This window comes from Microtus ochrogaster, linkage group LG1 (genome assembly GCF_000317375.1).
Source record: "Microtus ochrogaster isolate Prairie Vole_2 linkage group LG1, MicOch1.0, whole genome shotgun sequence".
Lineage (NCBI taxonomy): Eukaryota > Metazoa > Chordata > Mammalia > Rodentia > Cricetidae > Microtus > Microtus ochrogaster.
This window is the reverse complement of record NC_022027.1, coordinates 57,724,810-57,738,030: the sequence shown is the minus strand read 5'-3', so window position 1 is coordinate 57,738,030 and position 13,221 is coordinate 57,724,810. Positions and strand designations below refer to the sequence as shown.

At 45.3% G+C, this 13,221-nt stretch overlaps 1 protein-coding gene across 1 annotated transcript in view; it reads right to left on the bottom strand.

The window, feature by feature from the left end:
* Pde6b (phosphodiesterase 6B) overlaps nucleotides 1-13,221 on the bottom strand; it is a 57,625-nt gene that overhangs the window by 8,498 nt on the left and 35,906 nt on the right. Inside the window, exons 4-12 of the mRNA XM_005359664.2 lie at nucleotides 10,389-10,541; nucleotides 9,820-9,909; nucleotides 4,130-4,270; nucleotides 3,971-4,045; nucleotides 3,463-3,527; nucleotides 2,770-2,836; nucleotides 2,507-2,554; nucleotides 918-1,067; nucleotides 509-652 (exon numbers count right to left, since the gene is read on the bottom strand). Of these exons, the coding sequence (XP_005359721.1) occupies nucleotides 509-652; nucleotides 918-1,067; nucleotides 2,507-2,554; nucleotides 2,770-2,836; nucleotides 3,463-3,527; nucleotides 3,971-4,045; nucleotides 4,130-4,270; nucleotides 9,820-9,909; nucleotides 10,389-10,541 (933 nt within the window). The remainder of the gene's footprint in view (nucleotides 1-508; nucleotides 653-917; nucleotides 1,068-2,506; nucleotides 2,555-2,769; nucleotides 2,837-3,462; nucleotides 3,528-3,970; nucleotides 4,046-4,129; nucleotides 4,271-9,819; nucleotides 9,910-10,388; nucleotides 10,542-13,221) is intronic.

The window sequence follows — 13,221 nt, the reverse complement described above, 5'->3', positions numbered from 1 at the left end:
TGACAATATCACCCGTACCCCATGTGATAGGCTGACAATATCACCTGTACCCCATGTGATAGGCCCATCCATAAGTGTGTCAGTGGCTGTGTCGCCTTTACCCATGTGACAGTGGCAACATCACCTTCACCCGGGAAATGTACTAGAATGACGTGCCGTCATGGAACATGTTGAACACACAGCTCCTGATCATTGGAAGACAGCAGTCTCCTTGTGCTCAGACCCTCAATTCCAGGCATAAGGGGTTAGTCCAGGAACCCTAACTTTCCTTCCTTTCCCTGTGCTGTTCTTAGTGACACACACGGATGACAGATGGAATAATGATGGGCTAGGAAGGCTCTGGTCACCCCTGCTCACTGCTTAGGATGAGACACAGGGAGTGTCTGGGTTGTACAGTGTGTACACAGTATTAGAGTTAGATGTAGCCTGGGTCCCAAAGATATGCCGTTATCAACCATCTCCCTTCCTTCCCAGACAGAGGGGCCCCGTAGAATGCCAGGCACATTACCAAGATTGCCTGGATTTCATCTTTGTCGCACCGCACATGGTACAGAACCATGTCCTGGGCGATGTCCTTACGGTTCTCCAGCTTGTTCATCTTGTCGTAGGTGTCGGTATTCAGCACTGACCATCCCAGGAACTGTGTCAGCGACTGGAGGGAGACAACAGTGACCCTGGTGACTGCTTACTGTGTTCTGTGCCTGTGACTCAGTGGCCAGTTTCCCACACTGCTGCAGTACGGTGGATGCCTCCGAACGAAGTCTCCAGAGATAGAACTTTGGGAAACTATCCTTGTCCCTTCTTTCTGACTCAGTGCTAAGCAGGGCCCAGATGTGTGTGGAGAGGGGCAATCCTCACTGACGCCCCACCCCGTCATAGATGGACACCTTTGTCCATGCGTGGTGCTGGGTATTTACCTCCATGAGAACTTCATCTTGATCGTCGAAAGGCTTCCCGTCTTTCCTGTTGTAGAAGGTCGCGACCCCCACTATCTCCTCCTTCTTGTTGACGATGGGCATGGAGAGAACATTCTTGATCACCCACCCAGAATCATCCAGGGGCCCCTGCTGCAGGAGCAGAGAGAAAGGCTGCTTCAGGTGTTGTCTGGTGAGGCTTGATGGTGGTAGAGCTCGGTTTCTCTGCTCTCAGAGCTTGAATACTGTCTCTTTATTCTTACTTGTCTGTGAACTTTATCTTCATAGGCTTTGTGTTGTAGTTTTATGGGCTGGAGGAAGCAATTTCCCCCGCCGTAGCAAATATCAAGGGCACATGAAGGTTCTAGTCTCTACGAGTACTTCTCAGAAGCCTTGCTCTTAAAGCTCTTACTAACTGCTCAACAAAAGAACCCACATTTCCACTTAACATTTGACTTTGAACATTATATAGTTGGTGTATTATGTCTTCCAACATGAAATATGCATAATACTTTTTGACCTGTTCCTTCAAGAGGCTGTTGTGACAAGCATGTTCCTACTAACATGACCTCCCTCAGGAAAGTGCTATGTGGCCCTGGGCATGTTTACCCAAACCTCAGTTGAAAACAGATAGAGCAGAGAAACTCTAAACCCTTCCTAGTCCCAGGCCAGAGAAATACACCAGACCGGGTTCAATCAAGTGGATACCAAAGAAAATTCAGCCGAGTCCTGCCAGGGTTGAGTAAGCCCAAAGATTAGCTGACTTCTCCTGAACAACTGAGCCCAGATGAACCCAGGGAAGATAAACTAAGACCAGACTAGACCAGATGAGACCAGACAGAATCCACTTAGCCCAGATAAGCTTTCTTGAGTCCAGTCAAGATCAATTGAGATCAGGTAAGGTCACCTGAGACTAAGACAAGATCACCTGAGTCTAGGCAAGACCAACAGATTCCAACTGAACCCACACAAAATCACCCCAGTTGTAGACCTGGAAGCACAAGTACACGTTTCTGGTATGTTTCTTAGTCACTGAGAATGAAATTGGTCTTTTATTTTTCTTTTGTTTTTTGATTCCAGGTTGACTTTGGGTTAATTTGTAGCAATCCTGTCTCAGCCTTCTGAGTAATGGGATTGCAGATATGAGGGAAGTTGTTTTATGTGTGTATATTATACACATGTGCGCGTCCATGTGTATATATGTGGAGGCCAGAAGTCCATGTTGAAGGTTTTCCTCTATTGCTTTCCACTTATTTTCGTGAGGTAGGGCCTCTCACTGAAACCGGAGCTCACTGATTGGCTAGATTAACTGGATTATCTTGTCTTGCCTGCTTCTCACCCCGCAATCTAGCACTGGGATTTTAGGTACATGCTACCATGCCTGTTTTTTGTTTGTTTGTTTGATGTGGGTGCTGGGGATCGGAACTCAGATCCTCATGCTTGTGTAGAAAACACTCTACCTACTGAGCCACCTCCCCAACCCCATAAAGTTGTTCCTGACGTGGAAAAACCTACTTCAACCCACCATTTCTGAAACAAAATACGCTCTTTTCAAGTAAAACTCAGTGTCTAACAAGGAGTAGGCAGATTACCTGAAAGTTGAACATTTCGTCGGCTGAAGTATTCATGATGTTACAGATCTGAGAAGGATCAGAAGCAATTCCACTCTGAGCAACTGAATGTGTAGACACAAACACTAGTCTACTTAGCCTTGCCTATGAGAGGAGCTTCTAACTGGGCAAGGTGAGTAGCAGCTAGCAGGAAGGGCTAGCAGGAAGGGCTAGCATGAGGTAGCAGGCCAGCAGGCATTGAAGCACCGACAAGGACAGGCCAGGGCCTGGAGAGGGGTACTCACAAAGCCACTTTCTGCTACGTAGGTTGGGAGGCCACTGGCCAGGGCCCAGTGATCGGCTGGGGGTGTGCTGTGGGAAAAGAGCAGAGGTCAGAGGAATAGATGCTTAGATTGTGAGATGAACCAGTGCCCGAATTCACTTCATGGCCTTTTCTGAGCTCAGGTGGGAGGGGTAGGAAACTGATGAGGACTGGAGGAAGCCAGGGGGATTCCATTCTGCCATGATGGATCTCCTCATTTTGCAGGGTTTCCTCCCTTCATGGAGGCTCCTGACTTCAGCTGGCCTGTTAGCTACCTGTTCTGCAGTCCTGATACCTGAAGTCTACTTCCTTCTTGGAGCCTGTTTGGGATGTTGACAGGCTTATAGATTCATGAAGTCATTAGCCACATAAATATAGGCTCATTGTCCCTCTAGACCTGTGCTCTGTACCAGACTTCCCATTGGAGTGTGATGACGGCCTCACCTTGTAGAGGCTTTACCTGCCAGGGCTGAGATGGTTGAGTTGCTGCTGCTGGGGCCATCTGGACAGCCCACCTGACTCCCTAGATATCTAAGTGCCTTAGGCACATTCCTCCTCACTGTCCTGGGAAGGCCGTGCTGGCTCTACAGAGACACCCTAGAGATGGCTAGTCCAGAGTTTGGTTTTGGGGATGTTCCATTCTGGAGTGAGCCATTTGTCAAACCCCAGCACTTACGGAATGACTTTGATGTCTTCCTTGCCATGGAGGATATAATCAATGACTTTGTAGAAGACAATTTCCTAAGAAACAGAACACATCAGTGTAGGGACTCCTGGTCAGCTTCTCAGTAGAGTCTTTGTTGAAGGGAAAAAAGAACAGTGCCTACCCAGACTACACATCCACAGATAACACATGCACAGCACCATGTAATTGTGTGTGTGTGTGTGTGTGTGTGTGCCCATATATTCTCTCTGGCATTCACACTCACAGATGTGCATTGCACACCAGGCTCACATCTATCTTTCCTTTATCACATTTAACCCCACACATACACTAAAATTCACGTGCAAGCATGCCACAATGTTAATAGGAACTCTGGCAAGCTAAAGCCGATCTAGAGAATCCACCTTCATTGGGCAGTGCAGGCAATGAGAGCAGGAAGGTATTTGAGGCTACTCTATCTCCTTATCCTTTTCAGGGTAGCCCCATTGTGGGGTGCCTGCCACCTATCAGTTTGACTTACCCGGCCATCCGGTGTCCGTGGGCCTGAGTATGGCTGGGCTTCCCCCATCAGCACTGGCCAGACATCAAAGAATTCCTGGGCAGAGAAGAGAGAAGGACATGCTCAGTCTGTGAACTGTGTCACCACAGGAAGGAGGCACCTGAGAATGTGAGACCTCACCTTATCCTTGGTCATGTCCAGGAGGCCCACTGAGTACCGGTCACAGTTTAGGTAGGCCCGGACAGTGTAGAAGGCCTTATGGAACTGCCTTTCGATGTCTGTCAGCTCTTCAAATACCTTATTGGCTGACCAGAGAAGCACCTGGAGGGGTGACACACACCACTATGAGCATAAGTGCCAGAGAGAAAATGTGTGGGCACACATACACACGCACACATGCACACATGCACACACATACATACACATGTGCATACACACACGCATGCACACACATGCACACACGCACACGCATACACACGAACTCACACACATATACAAAAATTCTTAACTGAACATTGGCAAAAACAACCACTTGTGGTAGTACATACCTACAATTCTAGCAGTTGGGAGGTAGACACTACATAACAAGTTGGATTACAAAGCAAGTCATTGTCTCAGAAAAGAAAGAATATAGGCAAAACCAGTCTAATGCTGTAACAATAATGTAATTGTTATTAAATTTTATACCCCAATTTCTTACCAAACAATTATACCCCAATGACCCAGATTATGTAAGACCAACCCAGCATTTCAAAGTCAATTAATATAAACTAGATTTGGGGCATGCATCTGTAGTTTCAGCTAGCTCAAGACTAATGTGACAGGATCACTGAAGCCCAGCAGTTCAAGACCTGTCTACATGATACAGTAAGACCACAGTCCAAAAATAAACACACCACAAACCCAAACCCAAAATTAACTCATATAATCTAACACATTAGCAAACTAGAGAAAAAATCTACATGATCTTACCAATTGATGTTGAAGAATTATTTTACAGCATCCAATATTCAGTTAAAATAGAACATATTAGCTACAAAAATACAGTAATTTTCCTCATTTAGATAAAAAAATGCTATGAAACTCCAACAGATGACTTTGTTCTTCAGGCTCTAAAAGTCTAATATGGAATTCATTACACCGTGCAGCAACCCTGTGAAATCATTCTTAATGACAAGAAACTCGGTGCCTTTCTCTAAGATCTGGAATGAGGAAGAGATGTTCACTAAAAATCTTTTTTAAGATTGAAAATAGATTAATCTTTTACACAATACATTCAACATGAAATTTTATCTTGTGCAATAAGACCAGAAATAGAAAACACAATATACGTGTGTGTGTGTGTGTGTGTGTGTGTGTGTGCGCACACACAAGGATGAAATAAGGCTATCTTTGTTTGCAGGTGATATGATTGTCTATATGAAAATACCAAAGATTCAGTAAGAAAAACCTGAAACTAGTAAGTGATTCTCAGCAAGGTCACAGACTATAGGGCTAGCATGGTGCAACTACTTTCTTTCCCCCATGCCAGCAATGAACAACTGGAAGACGAAATTATCAGAACACAATACCACTTACATTACCACCCCAAAGTGAAACATTTAGGTATAAATCTAGTGAAAAATATAAATAATCTATATGCAGAAGCTTCAATCTTTTGCATATGTGTGCAGGTGTTTGTCATATGTGTGGAAGTAACCCTTGGAAGTCAGTCAGTGAGTCAGTCCCTAGGGAAGTCACCTGTCTCCACATTCCCAAAACTGGGATTACAAGTGTGAGCTGCCGTTCTTGGCTTTTTACCTGGGTCCTAGAGAACAAACTCAAGTTCTCAGGCTTGTGCAGCAAACACTTTACAGACGGAACTGTCTCCCCAGCCCCTAGAAACTTAAACAGTCTGATTAAAGAAATGCCAAAGTTAACACAGAGACACTAAGTTCTTGTGGATTTTTTCTGAGATAGTCTCATATAGCTCAGACTGACCTTGAAGTATAGCCAAGGATCATCTTGAACTCCTGATCCTTCTGCCTCCATCTCCCAAGTGCTAGGACTGCAAACGTGCCAGCTTTTATGCCGTGCTGGGCACTGAGCCCAGTTTTCAGGCATGGAAGGGAAGCACTCTTACCAAGTAAGTCGTATCCCAAGCCCGGAAGACTCACATTTTTTTTTTGTTCTTTCTTTCTTTTTTTTTTTTTTTGGTTTTTCGCAGGATTTCTCTGTGTAGCCCTGGCTGTCCTAGAACTCACTCTGTAGATCAAGTTGACCTCTAAGTCACAGAAATCCACCTGCCTCTCGAGGACTGGGATTAAAGGCATGGGCCACCACTACTCGGCTCAGACTCACTATTTTTAAGATGTTAATTTTTTTCCATCTTAGTATAGACTTAGAAAAATCCAAGTTGTACCTGCAATCTATTTTACAAATCTTGAAAACTTGACTATAAAGTCTACGTGGAAAGACAAAATACCCAAAATAGCCAACACAACCCTGGAAAAGAAACAATATTGGGAGACTGATATTCTTAACCTCAAAATTTTCTCTAGACTACAATGATCAATGGGAGGAAGAAAACCAGAGAATCCAAAAAATAGAGCTGCACAAATGTATTCAACTATCCTTTGACAAATAGGAAAAGCTATTCAGGGAGAAACTGTTGTCTTCTGCAAATGATTAAAACCTGGCTATCCATATGCAAAAGAGAACCCAGACCCAGACTTTACAATGTTCATCAAACTAATAAGCCTAAACTCAGACTCCCAGATGTAAACTCCTAGAAGACGACCTACCTGAAAGACAACCTGTGTAATCTTGGGTTTAAGGATGAAGTTTTAGGCATAACAATCTATGAAGATGACTATGATAAATTGGAGTTATTAAAATTCCAAACTTCTGTCTTGCCACATGTACTATTAAGAAAATGAAAAGAAAAGGGAGGAAACATACTTCTGGTAAAGGACTTATATCTAAAATTTATACGAATATATTCTTGTTTTTGTTGTTTGAGACATGGCATTTCTATAAAGCTCTGGCTAGTCTAAAACTCACTAAGATCACTGTGTGGAGAAGGCTGGTCTGGAACTTGAGGATGATCCTTCTGAATGGGTGTTGGGATTATAGACCTTGTGCTCTCCTCTCTCTCTCTCTCTCTCTCTCTCTCTCTCTCTCTCTCTCTCTCTCTCAGATGCAGTATATCTCTGTGTGGGTGTGTGCACATAAGTGTGGATGTATGTGAATATAGGTGTCTACAGAAGCCAGAGACATTGGACCACCTGGAAGTGGAATTATAGGCAGTTGTGGACTGAACTCAGGTCGTCTGAAAGAGCAGTACTCATTTTCAGCTATAGAGCCATCTCTCCCACCGTATGTATGTATGTGGATATATGTATATGTAAAGATATATTTTAAACTAAACAAGAAAGAATGTAGACCAAAAGCATTCAAGTGTACTGTTTAGTGCAGAGGCAGGGAGAAGGTGCTAATTTATTTTTAGGATAGAAGGCAAAGGGGTTGCATAATCTCTGTGCTCTGCTCTTTTCATAGCAGTGAAGATTAACATTCTTGATCAAAAAAATTCTTACATTTTGGAGGTGGATGGTGGATTAGAGGAGCCAGGGCTCTCTCTGTTGAGGGTACATACCAAGAAGAAGAAAAAGCTCTCTGTGGCAATGGATCAGGGCTGGAAATATCAATCAGAAATTATATCTAATTTTATACACGTATAATGGTTATATGTGGTATACCTATTGTGTAGGCACATACGGGTTAGCACACAATCTTTTTCTGTCAGGTGAGAGGGGCCTTGGAGCAACAAAATAAATATACTGAGTACTCAGATCTTAGCTTCTATCAGAGCTATCTAATATACGATCTGGGCTTCTTGGAGAAATGACGGGTCTAGGGCTGAGGCAGGAAGCATATCAAAGAAGCCGGGGAATCACACAGCGATGAGGCATGTTAAAAGTCACAGGAGCCAGCACAGGGCCAGACATAAAACAGCTTATGCAATGTAAAGAATAATATTGGATCGCAACATAAAACATAAAACAAATACTCATGAGTCTAGATATGAATCATTAAGTAAATTAATAAATGATGAGTACAAACAATTGTGTAGATGTTCCACTCTGAAGCAGGGGTATGCCTCCCATTCCTAAGCACAGTACGAGCAATGACTTTCTCAGAAAGTAAAGGATAAAAGTTCAGATATCTTTATGGTTGAGAAAGTAACAGACTGTGTGGTGGAAAGGATACTATTTACTCTTTTTCCGGTAGGCCCGAGGATGGCAGCACCTCTTGTGATTCAAAGGAAAGGCTCTTAGCCTCTACAGCCAGTGACCCAGGTCTAATCACAAGAATGACATCAGAACAATTCTAACACCATGAACATTGCTAGCCAGGCTTCTCTGTCAAGGCCATGGGAAACAAGCAGATATGACAAAGCCAACCGAGCATCCCATGGGGTTTGGGATGCCATTCTAGGGCACAAGGAAAAAGAGTAAACAGTAAGGAGATGTGAAATCAAGCATGGCAGCCAGGGCTGGTTCATTAACTGTGGTAACCTCATACACCAGTGAGACATGGCAAAACGAAGAAACTACCTGCTGGTGAGGGCTGTACAGCTCTGTAACCTAAAACTGTTAGAAAAAAAGACTATGAAATAATATAAAGGGGGCAGTGAGATGGCTCCATGGGTAAGGATACCTGCCACCAAGCTTGTTAACTTGTGTCCAGTCCCCGGCACCCACAAGGTGGGAGAGAGAACAAACTCAAGTCGTCCTCTGATCTCTATACCCATGCCATGGCCTGTGCCCATCCCAACAATAACAATCGTAAAGCAACAATAATAACAACAAAAGGAAACGGTAAAATGGAAAGTTACCAGAATAAGCGAAAGGCTAGTGACAGAATTGTCAGTGTTATCTGGGGCTGACTGTGGATGGTAGGGTGGAGGGTGGGTTCTGCTGGAGCAACCACTGCTATAGATTAGAATTACGCAATTTCAAATGGGTACAAATAACCACACTCACGAGGGGCATAGGCTGACTCTGGAATTTCAGGAGCCACTTTTGACTTGGTCTCTCAGGAGAGTGGAGGAAATGCAGAAAGAGGAACATGGACCTATGTGTATAAGAAAGGATGGCTGGGCAGCAGATTGGGACAACATCCACTTCTGTCAAAACAATAACTGAGCGCAGGCAGTGCAGGGTACCTGGGCACACCTGGTGAAGGGGTTTGAATAAGAATGGGCCCATAAACTCAATATTTGAGTGTTGGTCATCAGATACTTGAGAAGGATACAGACACACATTCTCACTCCCAACTTGTTTGGGATTTCTCAAAGGCTCCTACAGGCTAAGACTCAGGTAGGAGAACTTTGCCTTGAGACCTCTTCTGAACTCTTGTGCTGTAGCCTATGGCACACTGATATGTATTTCAAAACCCCAGCATACTACCCTGTCGGACACTCAAGTTTCTATCGCATGCAAAGCAAAAGCATTCCAGATTCTTTGTCAGACCCAACCCCATAAGGAGATTCTGTGCTTAGTTAATTTACAATTCATTTCGGCTCCTCCAAAGGTTTGCAGCAGTGGTGTCTGTCTGTGGCTCTGAATGAAGCTGTGCCGACTAGGTCAGTTGTAGGAATGAGCAGAGGTTGTTTTCAGTGTCCGCCTTACAACCTGCCTGCCCAGGTGAGCACAGCACCCCTGACCCTGCTCAGTTTTGTACAGGCAATGACATGGATAGGAACATCTGGACCTGATAGGCCAGAGTCATGCTTTGATTGGACAGCACCGTGTCTCAGTCACTCATGAAGAGAAAACCACTTAGCAGGATGGAAGGCTGGGAAAGAACTAGCCAGCGCATGCAAGTACCTGGCCTCTGCGTGTCTCACAGTTGTGGAGGTAGCTTAGGTGATAGATCTTCAGGTTTAATGCAGCAAAATTCAGGTACTTTGCGAAAACCTGAAACAGCAATCATAATAGACTCAGTCAGAAATCCAGATATTCAAAGATATATGTACAGAAAAGAGACATGTCTCAAAGGCTCCGGAGGAATTGCTGCATACATACAAACATACTAGTTCATGGGGGTGGACTTGCACACACAAGCTCAGTCCTGTGGGGCAGGGACATGGCTCACATACAAAGATATGCAGAGGGACATGACTCATGCACCAAGAACAGCTTGCACACAGCGCACACACCCAAATAACAAAGATTTGAAGGACACGGTTTGTATATCTGGAGGAGCACAGCTCACATACTGAGATTAGCAGAGGGACACAAACCAGACTAAGACTTGTCGAGGGACATGGTTAACCACATGAAAAGAGACAGGGACATGAAGACGAGCCAAGGCATGCTGGGAGGCAGTACATACACAGACACACAGAGCAAACACACATGAAGACATGTGTCTCTAGCATGTCCTGGACACTCACATCTTCGTCTTCACTTGTGAAGCATGGGCCATCCAGCTTGTTCACAGCCATGATCACAGCCACGACGTCTTTGCCATTCATGATTGGTGTGGACAGAACATTCTTGGTCACATAGTCGGTGAGCTCATCAGCGAAGGGGCTGAAGTGGGGACACTGCAGCGAGAGGGGGGAGGTTATTGTTGGGGTCTGTGTGGGGTCTGCGGTGTGGCCCTCTTAGGCTTCACACTGGGGCCAAGCTCTAGGAGGTCACAGTCTAGACTAGCGCTGTAATGTCAGGTAGCCCCAACCCTGAACTCAGGACAGTCTCTGGCCAAAGAGAGTTCAGCCAGTCCCTAAGGTTCCTCCTAGTTCACTGCACCTCTGATTCCTAAGAAGTCTCCCAACGTTTCCTCCCAAATAGCCCCTACAAGATCCTTTAGCAACTCTCTACTTTGGGGGCAAAGTTGGCCTCCTGGATGCTCATGTCTACCCCACTGCCTACCCCTCGACTTCTAGCCCAAGTGACTGTCTCCTACCCCCAGCCCCCTACCCCTCGACTTCTAGCCCAGGTGACTGTCTCCTACCCCCAGCCCCCTACCCCTCGACTTCTAGCCCAGGTGACTGTCTCCTACCCCCAGCCCCCTCCAAACCTCCTGGAAAGGTTACTATGACTGAAGGAAGGATGGCCTCTCTTGAGACTGCTGGCTTGTTACAGGTCATTACTAAGACATGCGGCTGAGGAGCTGGAGCTGAGGTTTCTGTATCTTGGGGTCTGTCCGTCAGCCCTGCACTCAAACTCTGCTCCACATGAGCAGACTCACTTACCTCAGTCACTGTGCTAGGGACCCTGTCCACCATGAGACTCTGTGATATGCTGAGTTTCACCTATTTCTGGGCTCAGGGAAGATTCAAAGAGGGCTCCTATGTCCCATATCTGAAAGGAGTGGGCCATTGGAACTAGGCTCAGGGTACTAAGTTAGAGCCAGGCACTCTAACAGACATGTCTCTGCCTCACTCTCTGCCTTCTTGTTATTCCTTTATTTACATGAGGCCAAAGTTCCCTGGCACAGTGACTGAGGTGAGCGATTGTCTGTAACTTTAGCCTCTCGTTAGGGTCTGTCCTTGAGAACTAGAGCAGCTTTTTGTCCCCCCATTCCTGTCCAGTAGATGATGGACAGCTATCAATACCTTTGACATCTATTATGCCACTGTTGACAGAGATTTTCTTACATGTACTTAAGACAGTATCTTGCAGCCCTTGTGATTTGACTAATTCTCCTTAGCTCAACACTGTGAGCAATTTGTTAAGTTCCCTGCTGGCATTCCTTGGTAGCAGGCTGGCTAAAGATGTTTAGAAGGAGCCTGCTAGCATCCTGGAGCTTGGGATGTAGGTGGAGCCAACTCTTCCCCATTCCTGATTCTTGGAGAAGCAGCTGCCACCTGGCCGCCATGTGGCACCAAGCTGGAGGTAAACCAGCATATGTATGATAGCAGAGAAGAAAGGTGAGCAGCAAGTCCTGACGGAGGTGACATAACTGAGCTAGACACTAACATCTTGTTGTAGAAGATCACTAACTTTTTCTGGCTGAAGTGTAGGTACGCGGCCTTGGTCATGTGGAAATGAAATGGTGTGTGCTCCCAAGGAAGGAAGGAATATCCTGAGTAGCTCCTCATGGTTAGTCACTGTAGCAATTGTAAACCTGGTGGTTTGGATGTGCCTATTTCCTGATTAGCTAGAGGCTAATCCTGACCTGCAGGTTGCTTCTGGAGTAGTCTTAAAGCACTATACTAAGGCGTATAGAAGCGTTTCTGCATAGAACAAGAAATTACTTTCAGATGTTATATACAGATCTTCACGCTTGACCCTCATGTGTTGCACACAGGTCCACACTTGACCTTTATATGATACACACACACACACACACACACACACACACACAATCCTCAGATGGTTCATACATGTCCACATAGTTGACGCTTAGATCAGTGGTTCTCAACCTGTGGGTCAAACGACCCTTTCATGAGGGTTGTATATCAGCAATCCTGCATATCAGATATTTACATTATTATTGATAATAGTAGCAAAATTAGCTATGAGGTAGCAATGAAAATAATTTGTGGTTGGGGTTGCCCCAACATGAGTATTTAAGGGCCACAGAATCAGGAATGTTGAGAGCCACTGCCATAGACGAAGCACAGTTGATCCTCCGATGAGGCACAGAGGTCTACGATATGACTCTCGGGGACACAGGCCATACATGCTAGGTCATTGTCTTAGGGTTTCTATTGCTGCGACGAAACACCACGACCAAAAGTAAGTTGGGGAGGAAAGGGTTTATTTGGCTTACACTTCTGTCCACTACTGAAGGAAGTCAGGGCAGGAACTCAAACAGGGCAGGACCCTAGAGGCAGAAGCTGATACAGAAGCCGTGGGTGGGTGCTGCTTACTGGCCTGCTTCCTAATAGAATCCAGGACCACCAGCCCAGGGATGACACTGCCCACCATGGGCTGAGCCTGCCTCCACTGATCACTAATTGAGAAAACACCTTACTGCTGGATCTCACGGAGGCATTTCCTCAGCTGAGGCTCCTTCCTCTCTGTAGACTCTAGCTTGTGTCAAGTTGACACACAAAACCAGCCAGTACAGTGGTTGTCTAGTTTTGCTTTTCTTACTGGCTTTATTTCTGCCACATTTCTCCTTACATCTGAGACCTCACTTTAGCACCCGTTTTATCTAGGTACCTTAGAAGCCTCATTTTGCAAACAAAACCAATAGCTTGGGATATTCCTACTTCTTTCACTTGACCTGGCCTCCACCAAGGAACCTCACCTATTCATTGCTCTCTCTCTCTC